This window comes from Choloepus didactylus, chromosome 15, assembly GCF_015220235.1.
Source record: "Choloepus didactylus isolate mChoDid1 chromosome 15, mChoDid1.pri, whole genome shotgun sequence".
In the NCBI taxonomy this organism is placed as follows: Eukaryota; Metazoa; Chordata; class Mammalia; order Pilosa; family Megalonychidae; genus Choloepus; species Choloepus didactylus.
Window position 1 is genome coordinate 41036734 of NC_051321.1, and position 15759 is coordinate 41052492.

Here is a 15759-nt window from a genome sequence, read left to right on the forward strand (position 1 = left end):
CCTGGATGAGAACTAAGAATAGAGGAGAAAAGGCTCAAAAGGACACAATTGGGACATAATAAAAAAATGAAGTATAGAATGTAAGCTTTATATCAATGTTAAATTTCTTGAACTTCTTAACTATACTTAATGTGATTACATAAATGAATATCCTTGTTCATTGGAAATGTATATGTGAATTATATTATTTGTTCAAAGATGTGTGCAACTTGCTCTCATATGTTCAGAAGACAGAGCAATAGATGATGGATGATAGGGAGGGAGGGAGGGAGGGAGGGAAAGAAAGAAATGGTAAAGTGACAAGATATTAAAGTTGGCAGATTGGGGTATCAGTGGAGGGGGGTTGGGGTATGCTGGAGTTCTGTGTATGGGGTTTGTATTATTTTTGCAACTGTTACTGTAAGTTTGAATTTATTCCAAAATAAAAATTTTTAAAAAATTGGAGCAAATCAATGTAATCTTAGTCATGAGTTAAGGCAATACAATGATGCATACACTTCCTTAAGGCTTCCTGGACCTCACTGTTCCTCAGACTGTAGATGAGGGGGTTCAGTGCAGAGGTGAAGATAGTAGAATAAACTGACACATTCTTGTCATAGTTAGCTGACCTGTAGGATTTGGGTCTCATGTATATAAAAATACCAGCCCTATATAAGAATACCATCACAGTCAAATGTGATGAGCAGGTGGCAAAGGCCTTCTTGAGGACCTCTCTGGGTCACATGTGGAGAGCAGCAGCTAGGATGAGACTATAGGAAGTCAGGATTAAGGAGATTGGGACCAGAAGGATTAACACACAGCAGATATACATGGCATACTCAATGACAGATATGTCAGCACAAGCCAAGCACAACAGCGTAACATACTCACAGAAAACATGATTGATCTCACATGATTTGCAAAATGGAAAGCTTAGGGTAGCAGCAGCCTGCACAAGCCCATCAGCTGCTCCCAGAAACCAAGACCCCCAAAATCATTCTCAGGCATACTCGCCAGCTAATGAAGATGGGATATTGCAGTGGGTGACATACAGCCACAAAGCAGTCATAGGACATGTCTGCTAGCAGAAAGGACTCTCCACAACCCACCATAAGGAAGAGGAAGATCTGGAACCCACAGCCAGCAGGGGAGATGGACTTCTTGCCAGTCAAATAGTCAGCAGCCATTTTGGGCACAATTGTGGAAACCAGCATCATGTCCATGAGGGAGAGCTGGCTCAGTGGAATGTACATGGGTGTGTGAAGCTGGTGGTCCCAGTGGATCAGGAGGATCATGAGGGTGTTCCCTAGCAGGGAAGCTATTACTACTGTCAGCACCACTGTGAAAAGAAAGAGGTGGGCTTCTGTGTTGTTAAAGAGTCCTAAAAGAATGAAATCTGAGGTATAGTTTCTATTTCCCATGATTTCTAACAGGAGTGGCACTGCAAATGAAAAAAATGGAGAGTTTTTGCCATTTAAAATGTTCCATTTGAATGACATATTTCTTCAAAATGAAAGAGGGGAAAGAAGATAAAACCTCTTTCAAAACATTCATCTGTCATTTCCTAGATGTTTTAAATTGGGAATAAAATTGATTAAAATTTTCCTACTTTCTAAGTTTTCCTTATGAGAACTTCTGTGGTTTAGAATTGAGCAATTGATATAATGAATCCAAATACATGGTAAATTTCAAGCACTCTGTAATTGTGATTTTCTTGTGTCAGATATCAAAATAATTTGAGAGGAAAGAATTGAAAAAAAAAAGATGTTCAAACAAATCTAAATCAAATCAATGAGTTGAAAGAAAATGTAACAAAAGAGATGAAGGATATAAAGAAGACAATGGGTGACCATATGGAAGAATTCATAATCTTGTCAAAACAAATGGCAGAACTTATCAGAATGAAAGGCACAATAGAAGAGATGAAAAACACAGTAGAGACATACAACAGGAGACTTGGACAGGCAGAAGAGAGGATTAGGGAACTAAGGGACAAGACATCTGAAATCCTACATACAAAAGAACAGATAGGGAACTGAATGACAACATGAAGTGGATGAATATACATGTTATAAGTGTTCCAGACAGGAGAAGAGAAGGGAAAAGTGGCAAAAAGAATAAGAGAGGAAATAATCAATGAAAATTTCCCAACTCTTTTGAAAGACATAAAATTACAGGTCCAAGAAGCACAGCATACCCCAAACAGAATAGAACTGAATAGATCTACTCCAAGACACTTACTAATCATATTATCAAATGTCAAAGACGAAGAAAGAATTCTGAAAGCAGCAAAAGAAAAGCAATACATCACATACAAGGGAAGCTAGGTAAGACTAAGTGCAGATTTCTCAGGAGAAACCATGGAGGCTAGAAGGCAGTGGTATGATACATTCAAGATACTGAAAGAGAAAAACTGTCAACCAAGAATCCCATATCCAGCAAAACTGTCCTTCAAAAATGAGGGAGAGTTTAAAATATTTACAGATATGAACTGAGAGAGATCATGAACAGGAGACCTTCTCTATAAGAAATACTAAAGGGAGTGCTACACATAGTTAGGAAAAGACAGGAGAGAGGGGTTTGGAGAAAAGTGTAGAAATGAAGATACCAGGAGATAGAGAGTAGAGATCAGGCACTTGATGCTGAAGGAGTACAGAATGTTCAACAGGATCGATTGTATAGAAATAGAAATGGATAGCACAATACTGTATAATGGTAGCACAATATTGTAAGTACACTGAACAAAGATGACTGTGAGTATAGTTGAAAGAGGCAGGTTGGGGGCTTGTATGACACCAGAAGGAAAGGTGGAATATAAAGACTGGGACTAAGTATAACTTAGTGAAACCTAGAGTGGTCAATGATTGTGATTAAGTGTACAAATACAAGAATGTTTTTACATGAGGGAGAACAAATGAATGTCAACTTTGCAAGGTGTTGTAATGGGATGGTATTGGGAAAAAATACAATCAATGAAAACTAGAGTCTGTAATTAACAGTAACATTGTAATATGCTTCCATTAATTGTAACAAAGGCAACATACCAAAACTAAATGCCTATAAGAGGAATATAAGGGAGGGGTATGGGATTCTTGGCATTGGTGTTGTTGCCTGACCTTTTTATTGTATTTTTTTAAGTCATCTTTTTTTTCTTTTTTCCTTTCTTCTTTTTTCTGCTCTTCCTCTTCCTTTGCGAAAGAAATGGAAATGTCCTCATATAGATTGTGGTGGTAAAGATAACTATGTGATTATACCAGGAACCACTGATTGTTTACTTAGGAGGGAATGTATGGTGTGTGAATAAAACTGTTTAAAAATTTAAAAAAAAAAAACAAAGAAAAAACAAAGAAACAAACAAATTTTACCATGTGGTGGTAGACTTATGAAAGCAGTGGTTTAGTTGTGGTCTTTCTATATTAATTGAAGGATCAGATAACGACAGCTTAGAAGAGGTTGAGACTAGATATGAAGAAATAAATGAGGAAGATATTGAATACTCTTCTCTTTTTTTGGTTCATCAATCACTCTACTTGAGGAATTACTTCCTCCACAAGTTAGTTGGATTTGTTTCTCACTTCCTTCCCCCTTTCCTCTCATCCTCTTCCACTTTTTTATTCCTTTTCTTATGCAGAATGTTCTGCCTAAAGGAAAAACATATTCATAAATAAAATAGTTGAATCAGAATTTCATTTGGCTGCAAGTGAAGGTAAACTTGACTAACAATAATAACTCTGGAAGTGGCATTCCAGATTTATTCAGTGGTCCAATGATGTCATCAAGTACCTAGGATCTTTCTACATTTTTATTCTCCTATCTTTATTGGGTACAAAAGATTAGCTACTTCCAAGGCTCTGTGTTTCTATTTTAGAAGGGAAACCTTTCAGCAAACTTCCCCTTACATCTCATGGGACAAAATTAGGTCACTTGTCTACTGTAGAACAATTTATGGCAAAATAGAATGGGATTAATGTGGCTGGTTTAGGCCAATTGTGATTTATCCCTTGGGGCTAGGATGGATCAAGGGCTCTATGCTTACTTAAACAAATCAGAGTTTTATTTTCATGGAAGTGAAGTAGGAGGCATAAGTGTTTGGTAGGCAATGAACAATCTTTATCTGAAGAGATTAGATAAAACAAATGTATGATGAAAGGGTACAGGAGGTGTTTTTGTTTGTTTATTTTTTGTTTTATTTTGTTTTGTTTTTTTATCATAGGTCTTTTTTGGGCCAGGGTTGAGGAGGTAGAGTGAATTCCCCAGGAGCTCAGGGTTGAATTAATATATTCATCACTTCTCAACTCATTATCACCATTGGTCTGTGCAAGGCGTTGCCCTTATTTTATTTATTTATTCCTTTAATCCCCGTTTCCCACTCCTTTTTCTTTCGTCCTCCTAATGAGTTGTTACCTTCATACCAATGAGTTGAATGGGTACCTTTCTGTCTGTAGGTGTTCTTGTAAAATATTGTTTTATGTGATGGTAACTTTAATTTACATAAATAGTATTTTGTTATGTCTTCCTATTTTTTTTTCACTCTGTAATATGCTTTTAAGTTCATTTAGATTGTCATGTGTAAATCAAGCTGCTTCTAATCCCTGCCTTGTTCCCATGGTGTGCAGCCACCACATTTTACCTAGCCACTCTCCCAGTGACAGACACTCAAGAGAGCATCTAACCATCTACTACCAAAAATAATGCAGAAATGAATATTCTTATATGAGTTCTCACATGAGCCTGTGTGAAATTTTTCTTGGCTTATATAACCTGGAACAGAATTGCTATATACTGAAGTACATAAACCTTTAATTTTAACAAGTACTGACAGATTACATCCATCTACCCTCCCACCAGAGTACCTGAAACTTCCTTTAACTTCACACTTGACAAGTTCCATCTTTCTAATAAATGGAAACTTAAGTCCTGTCGTTTTAATTTGCATTTTTCTGATTATTGGTATGTTTGAGCATATCCTTATTTGCTTGTTAGCTTTTGGAATTTCCTTTACTGTAAATTAAGCAATTTTTATTTATATCCTTTGCACATTTTCCTATTAGAGTCGTTATCTTTTTCTTGTTGATTTGTAGGAGTTCCTTGGATATACTAGATATTAATTCCTTGTCAGTTTTAAACATTGAAAACTATCTTCTCCATTATTATTAACTTTGCCCTTAATATACTTTGCAGAAATTCTTAATTTTGATGTAATTACTTTGCCTTATGGTTTGTGCTTTTGGCGTTTTGATAAGTCTTTCCTTGCCACTAGGTTGCAAAAAAAAATTGGTTTTCTTCTATTAGCATTGTAGTTTACCTTTCTCATTTAAATCCCTCAGTCATCTAGAATCCAGCTTTGCATGTGAGGTTAGGTAGGGATCCAGTTTCATTTTTCTCCACATACTAAGCCAATTTTCCTGACACTACTACTAATAAAACCCATCCTTTCTTCAAGTTTGTCTCTGAGCTCTCAATTATTTACTTTTGATTTGTTTGTCTATTCTTGTGCCAATACTACATGGTATTGTTTTTATTATTGTTGATTGTAATAAATCTTAATATTTCAAAAGATGAGTTCTTTCCTTTTGCTCTCCATTTTTAATTTTGTTTTAGCTACTTATGGACCTTTATGCTACTATATAAAATTCAGAGATTTATCAAAGTCCTCAAAAAATCCAGTTGAAATTTGATTGGGATTGCAATTGAATTTATATAAAACTTTTGGATTATTGACCTTATTATAATCCTAAATCATCCAATCTATTAGACATGCTCAGGGCAATTTTACTGGAAAAGGAGTAGATATTACAAAAATCAAATAGACAAAGAAAGCAGAAGTAAAGTTTTTATCCTGAATTTCTTCAAAAACTGAGAAAACATATCCTGATTTAGGGGGAAAAAAACTGTAGAGATGTTTTATGGGACTATAAGCTCTCTTTTTAGTTTCTGCATCACAGAAAAAGCCAAGAGCAGCTCTTTGAGATTGAGACCAATCTGCAGACATTGAAAGTGAGACTTTATCTGTTTTCTACAAAATCCCATAGTAATTGCCAAGAATATTTAAGATGCATATCACACCCAAATTTATGAGTAAAGGTATATATACACAGGGCCTTGTTGTGAAACTGCTGCCTTAGCCATGAACAAAGCTGGAGGTTCTAGATACAGAATCAAACCAGTAAAAAAAAAAAAAAAAAAAAATGAGCTTAGAGAGTAGAATCTTTTTTGCTTAAGAACAGAAATATAAAGATTTTAAATATTACTTTTTAAAAATTTTGCTGCATTGTTGTTAAATGTTGTTTGAAAGAGTTACACCTGTTTTAATAAAGCTATGTTTTATATTTTTTTAAAAAACTACTAAATCAAAAGCCATCTTTAATGCAAATTTAAAAACCAAAATTGTGTAGTTTAAAATAAAAGCTTTCTTTAAAATACAATTTTATTGAGATATGTTCACATAACATACAATTCTTCAAAGTGTGCAATCAGTTGTTCATAGTATCATCATATAGTTGTGCATTCATTACCACAATCAATCTTTGAACATAAAATAAAAGCTTTTAAAAATTACTTTTTGGAAAGTAGAAGTAACTCTCCCCCAAAATACTAAAGTTGTTGCATATTTTTGCTACATAGAATTTGCCCAAAGTGAAAAGGAAATCCATTTTAGAAAAATAAATATGGAGTAAATTATCTTGTTAACTGATTCCTAAATAAATAAAGAATATTCTATCAAAATTCATGACCTTATAAAAGTAACTAAAAATAAGATAAATGATATATTATGAAAAATAACTGTCCCTTCAATAACCTCAAATATGTGTGTTGACTCCTTTAAAGTTTTATTTATCCATGAAGGTGAATATTTTAGTTTTTAATATGTGCCCTAAAAACCAAAATCAGCTCTAATAGCAAGCAGGCTATTTCCAGGAATAAAGCAATAATAGATTTAAAATACGACATTTGTATGACCAGGGTGTCTTATAATTCAAAAATTAATGTACAAACAAAAACACAAATGTAACATTGCTTTTTTTTTTTTTTTTTTTTTTTTTTTTTGTGAGGAAGTTGCTTTTATTGTTATTCCAGCTTCAGAGGGGACAGGATGTTAAGGTGGGGAAGAGAGGGAAACTGAGGCTCAGAGAGGTCAAGCCACTTGCCCAACACCACACAGCTAATAAAAGGGTGGAACTGGGGCCCCTGTGCTGCTGATGTCCCATTGCCCCCAGCTGCAGCACTAAATTCCCTTAACCCAGGACACAAGACCCTGTCCCGAGAAAGGAGATGCAAGAATGGGAGGCAAGGCTGGCTGTTGGGAGAGAGGGATGGGTCTGAGAGCTTTGCAAATGAAGGCTTTTGTCCCTTATTTATTTCTTTCCCAGTTTCCTAGAGTTGCAAAGTCAGAAACCTGGGCAAGCAGGCTTCCCTTTTGAGGGTACTACTCTTCCCCTTTGTCTTCAGGCCCATTTCAGGCTCTGCATGGACAATAAAAGGATTCTTTTATCAGTGCTTCCCCTTGAACTTCACATTTTAAGAAATTGCACTCATTTCTCCATTTTTATTAATCAAGCACATTTTGACTGCAACTAGAGCTTTCAAGAAGTGTGGAGTAACCTACATTCTCATACTGAGTTGGTGTAATTCCAGCCCAAAGCACAGTAGTGTGAAGTTTTGAAATTTGATCAAGGCTCATGGCCTTCCATTTCTACCATCCAGTTCCCCTAGCAGTCTAACCTCCATTCAACTTGCTGTGGTCTTGCCCTTTCTCCCACTCTCTGTAGAATAATGGTCTAGGTGCCCCAAACCTAATGTGCAGCCCAGGCCCTCTTTGCCTTCCTCTCCTTCCCTTTTCTCAGACCCTATCATTCTTTTTTTTTTTTTTTTTTTTTTTAATCATCATTTTATTGAGATATATTCACATACCACGCAGTCATACAAAACAAATTGTACTTTCGATTGTTTACAGTACCATTACATAGTTGTACATTCATCACCTAAATCAATCCCTGACACCTTCATTAGCACACACACAAAAATAACAAGAATAATAATTAGAGTGAAAAAGAGCAATTGAAGTAAAAAAGAACACTGGGTACCTTTATCTGTTTGTTTGCTTCCCCTACTTTTCTACACATCCATCCATAAAGTAGACAAAGTGGAGTTTGGTCCTTATGGCATTCCCAATCCCACTGTCACCCCTCATAAGCTACATTTTTATACAACTGTCTTTGAGATTCATGGGTTCTGGGTTGTAGTTTAAAAGTTTCAGGTATCCACCACCAGCTACCCCAACATTGCTTTTTAAAAGAAGTATTTTCCTGTGATGATGTTCAACATTCAAAATCAGTAATACAATTTCAGTTATTTAAATATTTACCATTATGCCCATCAGGATGGCTAAAATCAAAAAGACAGGTCATATCAAGTGTCAGAGAGGATGCAAAGAAACTGAGCACTTATACACCGCTGGTGGGAACGTAAAACAGCACAACCACTTTGAAAAACTTTTGGACAGTTTCTAATACCTGACCCAGAAATTCTACTTCTAGGCACCTAGCCAAGAGAAATTAAACTGGAGGTCTACACAAAGACTTGTACACAAATGTTCATAGTAGCTTTATTCATAATAGCAAAAACTTAGAAACAACCCAAATGTCCATCAGCAGTAGGCTGGATAACAAATTGTGGAATATCCATCCAGTGGAACACCACTCAGCAATAAAAAAGGAATGAAATACTGATGCTCACAAAATGAGTAAATCTGTTTGTGTTTCCTTTTCTACAAAAACAACAGGGTTAAAATTGCCAGGATCTATGGGAGTGATAGTCAAACTGGCATCCAGTTAGTCCAGAGGCAGTTGCAGAGGAAAAAAACAATGAAGGTATTTTGTTCATACATATTTAGCAAATTTGAAGTTTAAATTATGCTTTTCATAGAAATCCCATTATAGTCTTAAAAGCCATTCTTTTCTTAAAGATTTTCACAAATGCTTAAGGACTGCATTAGCTAATCTCAGATAAAATTCAGTAAGTAGAATAAAGTTCATCTACACTAACATTTTTTTACATCATTGGCATTAATTTTTATGTCTGTAAAATTTGCACTTTTTTTTTTTTTACTGTTAGTAGGGTTATATCCCCAATTCACAAAAAATGTATCAAAGCTCAAAGGTAGTTCACCAAAATGTAAAAATAGTGATAAAATCATAATAGAAATATTGCTGTTAAGAATTCTATCACAAGATTGCAAGGGGAAATGTGTGGTAGATTTAGTATCGATTGGAGTACTGGCTTTGGGTACAGCGATGGATGTGCTGCTATGGAACTAAAAGAGCCTGTGCCTAAACGCCAGTCCACACCCCACTACAGTCACAGAGCACAGCCACCAGGCTACATATGCCTCCTTGTCTTGACTCTCCATTGAAGGAAATAGTGATAATTGTGACAATGATCAAGGTGCACCTAATACATACTTGAAGTTTGCAGTGAGAAGAAATTAAAGAAAAAGAGTTGAAGACTTTTTTCTGCTATAGTATGTTGGCTGATCACACAAGTTTTTAAATGAAGACAGAATAAAATTTTTTAGATCCTGATAATGCTTGTAAGGACCATTTTTAAGATATTAAATGGCTTCCTTAGTTTGCATATCTCAATGATGTACCTAGTATCTTGACTAGCCTGAACCTCTCATTTTAGGGTGAAATATCATGATCTTTATAATGCCGAGGTTAAAGTATTGGGATCTCGTAAGAATACTGAATTGTAGTGAAATGCCTCTACAGTCCAGTATTACATGCTGCTAATACTCAATTTTTCTCTACTCTCCAGAAAAAGAAATCTATGGCATATTATTGGGAATATTTGAAAACTACAGCCAAATACTGCTACAGATTATTGGGAAATATTTCTTAGAGCCAAATACAACCAAAGAGTCTGTTGTTAAACATCAAAATGTTTGAAACATTTGAAACAATGACTGAGAACCAAATGTGCTGTTTAGAGAAAATTTTCTCCGATTTCTTGATCCGTATTCAATAAAAAATCCGAAACTATCTGACAAAATCTGCAGATATTTGTTACCATTCCTAATGACTTATAATTCTGAATTGGCCCTTCTAATTTACAAGAAAATAATAGGAAAAGAAACTATCTGTACATGAAACCAAACCTACAGCACATCATCTGTCATCAAGCCAGAGATTATTATTAATTTTAATAATGTTTTATTTTTAAAATCCAAATGGGTCTTTTTTTTTACCTAAAATTGGTGACTTGTATGTGCTCTAAACACGATTAAGTGGTCCATGGACATTGAAAGTTGGAGAAACACTGATTGATGGTAAGCTACGATGAAAAAGTTTTACTGTGTGCCTCTGGGTACCACTGATTCACAGCTAGCATCCAAAATCAGGTAGGAACAAAAATGACAGAGTTGTTCTCTTCCTAGATACAAGGCATGGGGTGAATGTTATTTCTATACTACTTTTATAAACAAGAAAACTGCAATTTGAATAAATAAAGTGAGCAGAATTATATGGATTTTATACACCAGAAGCAAATCTAACCCAGGTCTTCTAACTGCTAATTCAGACTCTGGTTTAAATCATTTCTTCTCAGAATCAGCCTTTTTTTTTTTTTTTTTTTTTTTTTTTTTTTTGATGTTTTTGGTATATCACAATGCTTTGGTTGTTTAAATGATCAACATAAAGAATGCTTATCCTAGAACTCTTATATTAGGCTGATTGCCATCAAGTAACTGAACTTCTTACATGACAACTAAGTGCTGGTTCTTCACTATACACCACAAAACTTCCTGCCATCCTATAAAATCATCTTCTTCTTGACCACCTTGAGGGAGTGTTCAACACAACCCAAACCAATACATATTTGAGTCCAGTGCTCTCTCTATTTTTCTAATGGACTGTGTACAAAAGCACCAATATTCCCCATCCCCAGTCCTCCCCACCCCATCCCCACTTCCAGTCCTGAACAAAAGATGAATATATGAATATGGGATATTATTTAAACACTTTTTTGCATTTTTTTAAACTTTTATTTTGAAAAACTTTCAAACTTACAGGACAGTTACAAAAATAATACAAACCTATACAGAGCCCTCCAGCATATCCCTAGCCCACCTCCCCAAAATAAGCAGATCTACCAGTTTTAACATTTTGCCACTTTTTCCATATCATTCTATCTTTCCATCTATATGTATGTCTGTCTCTATTTTTCTGTCCTTTTTCTGAACACTTGAGTGTAGGTTGTATATATCATGCTCCTTGAACATAATATAACTATGTACCTTTCCTAAGAACAAGGATATTCATTTATGTAACCAACGCAAGTGTAGTTATCAAGTTCAAGCAATTTAACATCGACGTAAAGCATACAGTCCATAATCCAATTTTTTCGTATGTCCCAATAATGTCCCTTTGACCCTTTTCTCCTCCCTTGCTAGATCCCATTCAGCATCATGTATTACCTTTAATTGTCATTGTCTCTTTAGTTACTCATTCTTTTTTTTTTTTCAATTGTGGAAACATGTATGTAATATAAACTTTACATCTCAATCACTCCCAAGCACACCATTCAAAGGGATTAATTACATTCACAATATTGTGGTACTGTCACCACCTTCCATTACTAAAACTTTCCCAACTCCCCAAATAGAAACCTTATACCCATTGTACATTAACTCCCCATTTCCTCTGCCCCCACCCCTGGCAACCTCTACTCTAATTTCTGACTCTGTGAGTGTGCATATACTCCAATATTTTCTTGGTAGTTACTTACCATGGAGCTTAAATTTAATATCCTAAATCTTTAACAATCTTGTTTCCTTTGATACCAACTTAACTTCAGTACTCTATACAAACTACGTTTCTATACCCCTCTGCCCCACCCCCAAACTTTATGTATTTATTGTCACAAATTATATTTACACATCATTTGTCAAGAATCACTGATTTATCATATTTTATGTGTTTTCTTTTAGATTCTGTAGGAAGTAAAAGTTACAAACCAAATATACAGTAGCTGGCATTTATATTTACCCATGTCATTATCCTGACCAGAGATCTTAATTTTTTCATGTAGCTTCAATATATTACCTGTTGTTTTTTCCTTTCACCCAGCAGAACTCTCTAGTATCTCTTTTTGGGCCAGTGTAGTGGTGAAGAACTTCCTCAGCTTTTGTTTATCTGGGAATGTCTTAACCCCTACCTCATTTTCGAAAGACAGTTTTGCTGGATATAGAATTCTTGTTCGGCAAGATTTTGCTTTCAGCACTTTAAAATATGTCTTCCCATTGCCTTCTTGCCTCCATGGTTTCTGCTGAGAAATCAGCATTTAATTTTTTTGAGGCTCCCTTGTATGTGACACATTGGTTTTCTCGAGTGACTTGAAAAATTCTCTTTTATCTTTGGCAGTGTTGAGGGTCATGGATGTGTATATTCATGTCTTTTCTTAAATTTGGGAGGTTTTGAGCCATTATTTCCTTGAGTATTTTCTCTGTCCCTTTCTCTCTTCCTTCTCCCTCTGGGACTCCCAGAATGTGTATATTGGTATGCTTGATGGTGTCCCACAGTTTCCTTAGGCTCTGTTCCTTTCTTCATTCTTTCTTTTTTCTGTTTCTCAGACTGTATATCAATTGTCTTATCTTCAAGTTCACTGATTCTTTCTTCTGCCTGCTCCAACCTGAAGTAGAAACCTTCTAGGGAATTTTTTATTTCTGTTACTGTGGTCCATAGCTCTGTTCAGTTCCTTCTCATAATTTCCATCTCTCTATTAATATTCTCTTTGCAGTCATCTATCATATTCCTGGTTTCTTTTAGGTCTTTGTCCGTGTTTTCCTTCAGCTCTTTGAACATATTTAGGACCAATTTTTAAAAGTCTTTTTCTGGTATATCTGAAGTCTGGTCTTCCTCTTTGGTGGTTTCTACTGCTTTAATCCTCTCCTTTGCCTGGGCCATAGCTTCCTGTTTCTTTGTATGTTTTGTAACCTTTTGTTGGAACCAGGTCATTTTGATTAACATGTTATCTCTGGAATTTAGACTCTGAGACATCTGTTCCTTAAGATTTTATCCAGCTAGTGAAGGGAAAAAGAAAACACTTCTCCCAGTCTTTGTATGCTGATCTGTGGGAGTGCTCTCCTTCAGGGCTTATCCAGACATTGAGTTTGGATAATAGCTCCAGGCCAAAGCATAGGGGCCTCCCTGGTCCTCTCTGCCCATGTATCTTATCATATGGCCCTGGGAATCCCCTAGTTGCAGGGTATTCTGAATGTCCCCTGTTCCCTAGGAAAGTTTCCTCAAGGTCCTAGGCCCTGCACTATATGTCCTGTAGCCAGCAGTCCCTTACTCCAGGCAGCACCACCTAAGTGCTCTCCCACAGCATTCTGTAGGAGAGCTCCGTGACTCACCTTTTACGCACAGGGCAAGTTCTGGGATGGTGAGGCCCTCAAACCACCACCAGATGGATTGGATCAGGCATACATGCTCCCAATATGTTCACAAGGATTACTCTGCTCCCTCTGGAACCAGAACCAGATATGCATGTTGAGAGCACAGGCCAGCTCTGCACCAAACCAGGAAGAAATGGGGGAGCGGCCAGCTGGGGCACAGTGAGATACTACTGCTTTTGAGTAGTCTTTTTCTTGAAAGGCACTTGCTCTGTTATTTCAGTGCTTTCACTGTTTTCTGGAGCTTTGAGAAAGATGTTTCTACCAGTTCTTGCTGTTCTTCAAAGCTTCTGTGGGGGGACAGAGCCCTGTCCATCATGATCTGGGCAGGCCTTTCTTTATACTTATTTTTAAGCCTTAAACAAACATTGTAGCTTGCAGTTGGGCTGAGGGTTTGAAGGTTCATATTCATTCTATTTGCCAGTCTTTAAAAATCAGGTCTGTTTCCACTAGAGGGCTGTCTTTACCAAGAACTGAGAGCAATGCCAGCTTGTGGCAGTTTGCAAGAGAGTAAATGCTTACCTTTTACAGAGATAAACATGTGTAGCTATTCATGCAAATGTGATATCTATGATTCCATTTTTTTTTTATTTTATGATTTCATTTTTTAGCCCCATATTGTAAAAAGTCAACATTGGAATATTAAAGATATGATGTACTTTTAAAAAGAGAACAGAAATTTTGGAAGGGTGGGGTGTGGTTGTTTCAGGTTAAAATTTTTCTTAAATAAGGAGTTCCTCCCCCCCCCCAAAAAAAAAGACTGAAAGTCATATATAAAAATTATCTCTGTGTAAATACTTTTTATAGTTTCAGATCAAAAAATACTTATTCAGTTGTTGCAGCCGAGATTGGGAAGTATCAACTGCAAGCCCGTTTCCCCGGCCTTGGCTGCCATCACTGCCGACCTGGGATCCCCTAGCCAGGCAGCGGCCCAACAGCCATGACGAACATGTACTCTTTGAATGGGATTCCGGTGTTTGGTTTGCGCTTTGTTTGCACCTGTGCTTACTTCAAGACAGTACCTTCTCTCAAAACCTGGCTGCTATCAGAGAAGAAGGGTGTTTGGCATGTGTTTTACAAAGCTGCTGTGATTAGAAGTAGGGTGCATGCTGCTGTGGCAGTCCCTGCATTGTAATGGACTTTTATGTCCTGTTTATAAAATGAATTCCAAATCATCCAACTCATCAACTGCCAACCAAGGGGCTGCAGGTGAAGAAACTGTCAGGGGCCTGGGCCCAGTGTAGAGGGTTCAGCTAAAATCATCAAAGTCCCCAGGATGACACCACAGCATCTGCCCTTGGTATATTCGGGGAAAACTCTTCATGGTCATGTACATTGTTTCTGCTTCAGGGGACTCCAGAAAGCCAACTTTCTTTGTTCTGTATGTAAATCAGTCCTTGGCAGAGTGCTATAAATTCCAGATAAATCACACCCAGTGATAAGATTCCATACCTCCTGCTTAAAGACCTGTCACCTATTTTGTTCTTAAGCCCCTCAGAGTTTTTGCAAACTGAGGCTCATTAGCGAAGGACATGACTGTGTTCAGACCTCTTGGAAGGAGATAATTTTCAAGACTTGACTTTTTTTTTTCCCAGTTTGATTTGGATTTGGCGAATTAGTGGGGGCAGAGGGTGTCTGAGTAGGAAGCAGAAGTTATGCAATGCCAAGGAATTGTTCGGCTTTGAAAATGTATTTTCATATACCCATCTGGGAACATAAGAGAAAGACAAGGCCCTCATTGCCAAAAGAGAACAGATGAAATAGCTGTGTTGTGTGCTGGTAACTCAGGAGTTTTGGCACGAGAATCTGGGCTTATATAAAATTTGGAAAATTATAATCTGTCTAAGCAGTGACTTAGACAAGGAAAAATTTTCTGTTCACTGTTATCCCCAAGTGGAGACTTCACATGATCCATTGGTATATGGAGAACAAATCAATTGTTGCTATTTTCCTAAAGCCTTTTTATATTTTCTAAATTACTTTGTGCTAAATACTATTACTCATACAGTTTTAAATACTACCACTAGGGGAAAGAAACTAGTGAAGAAATAATTGTTTAATATATTTGCAGTTAGGGTAGAAGAAGAAAATAAATCTGGTATATTCATGTATTAGTAAAGCCACATAGTATGAAAACTGTTTATATTAGATGGAACTTTTTGTTATGTTATCCAAGACACAGACTTTTTCTTTGGTTAAATTTGGGTTGTTGTGGCAATTTTAGTTGATTATTTGTTTTTCTAGCCAACTCTTAATTTTCTTCATACTGCAGTACTCTTTAGCTGTTCCTTGGAAATTCTATTTACTCTAAGAACATGAGAAATTCTAAT

The 15759-nt window shown here is 36.3% G+C and overlaps 1 protein-coding gene and 1 pseudogene across 1 annotated transcript; one reads left to right on the forward strand and one right to left on the reverse strand.

The window, feature by feature from the left end:
- Positions 1 to 460: 460 nt before the first annotated feature.
- Positions 461 to 1424, reverse strand: LOC119510979 (annotated as a pseudogene).
- A 12945-nt stretch (positions 1425 to 14369) lies between these two features.
- Positions 14370 to 14564, forward strand: LOC119509990 (protein kish-B-like). Its single transcript, XM_037803934.1, has one exon. It carries the CDS (start codon positions 14370 to 14372, stop codon positions 14562 to 14564), a length of 195 nt encoding a protein of 64 aa, XP_037659862.1.
- Positions 14565 to 15759: the final 1195 nt, after the last annotated feature.

Coding starts and splice junctions, on each gene's coding strand:
- LOC119509990 (XM_037803934.1), top strand. CDS start 14,370: ATGACGAACATGTACTCTTTGAATGGGATTCCGGTGTTTGGTTTGCGC.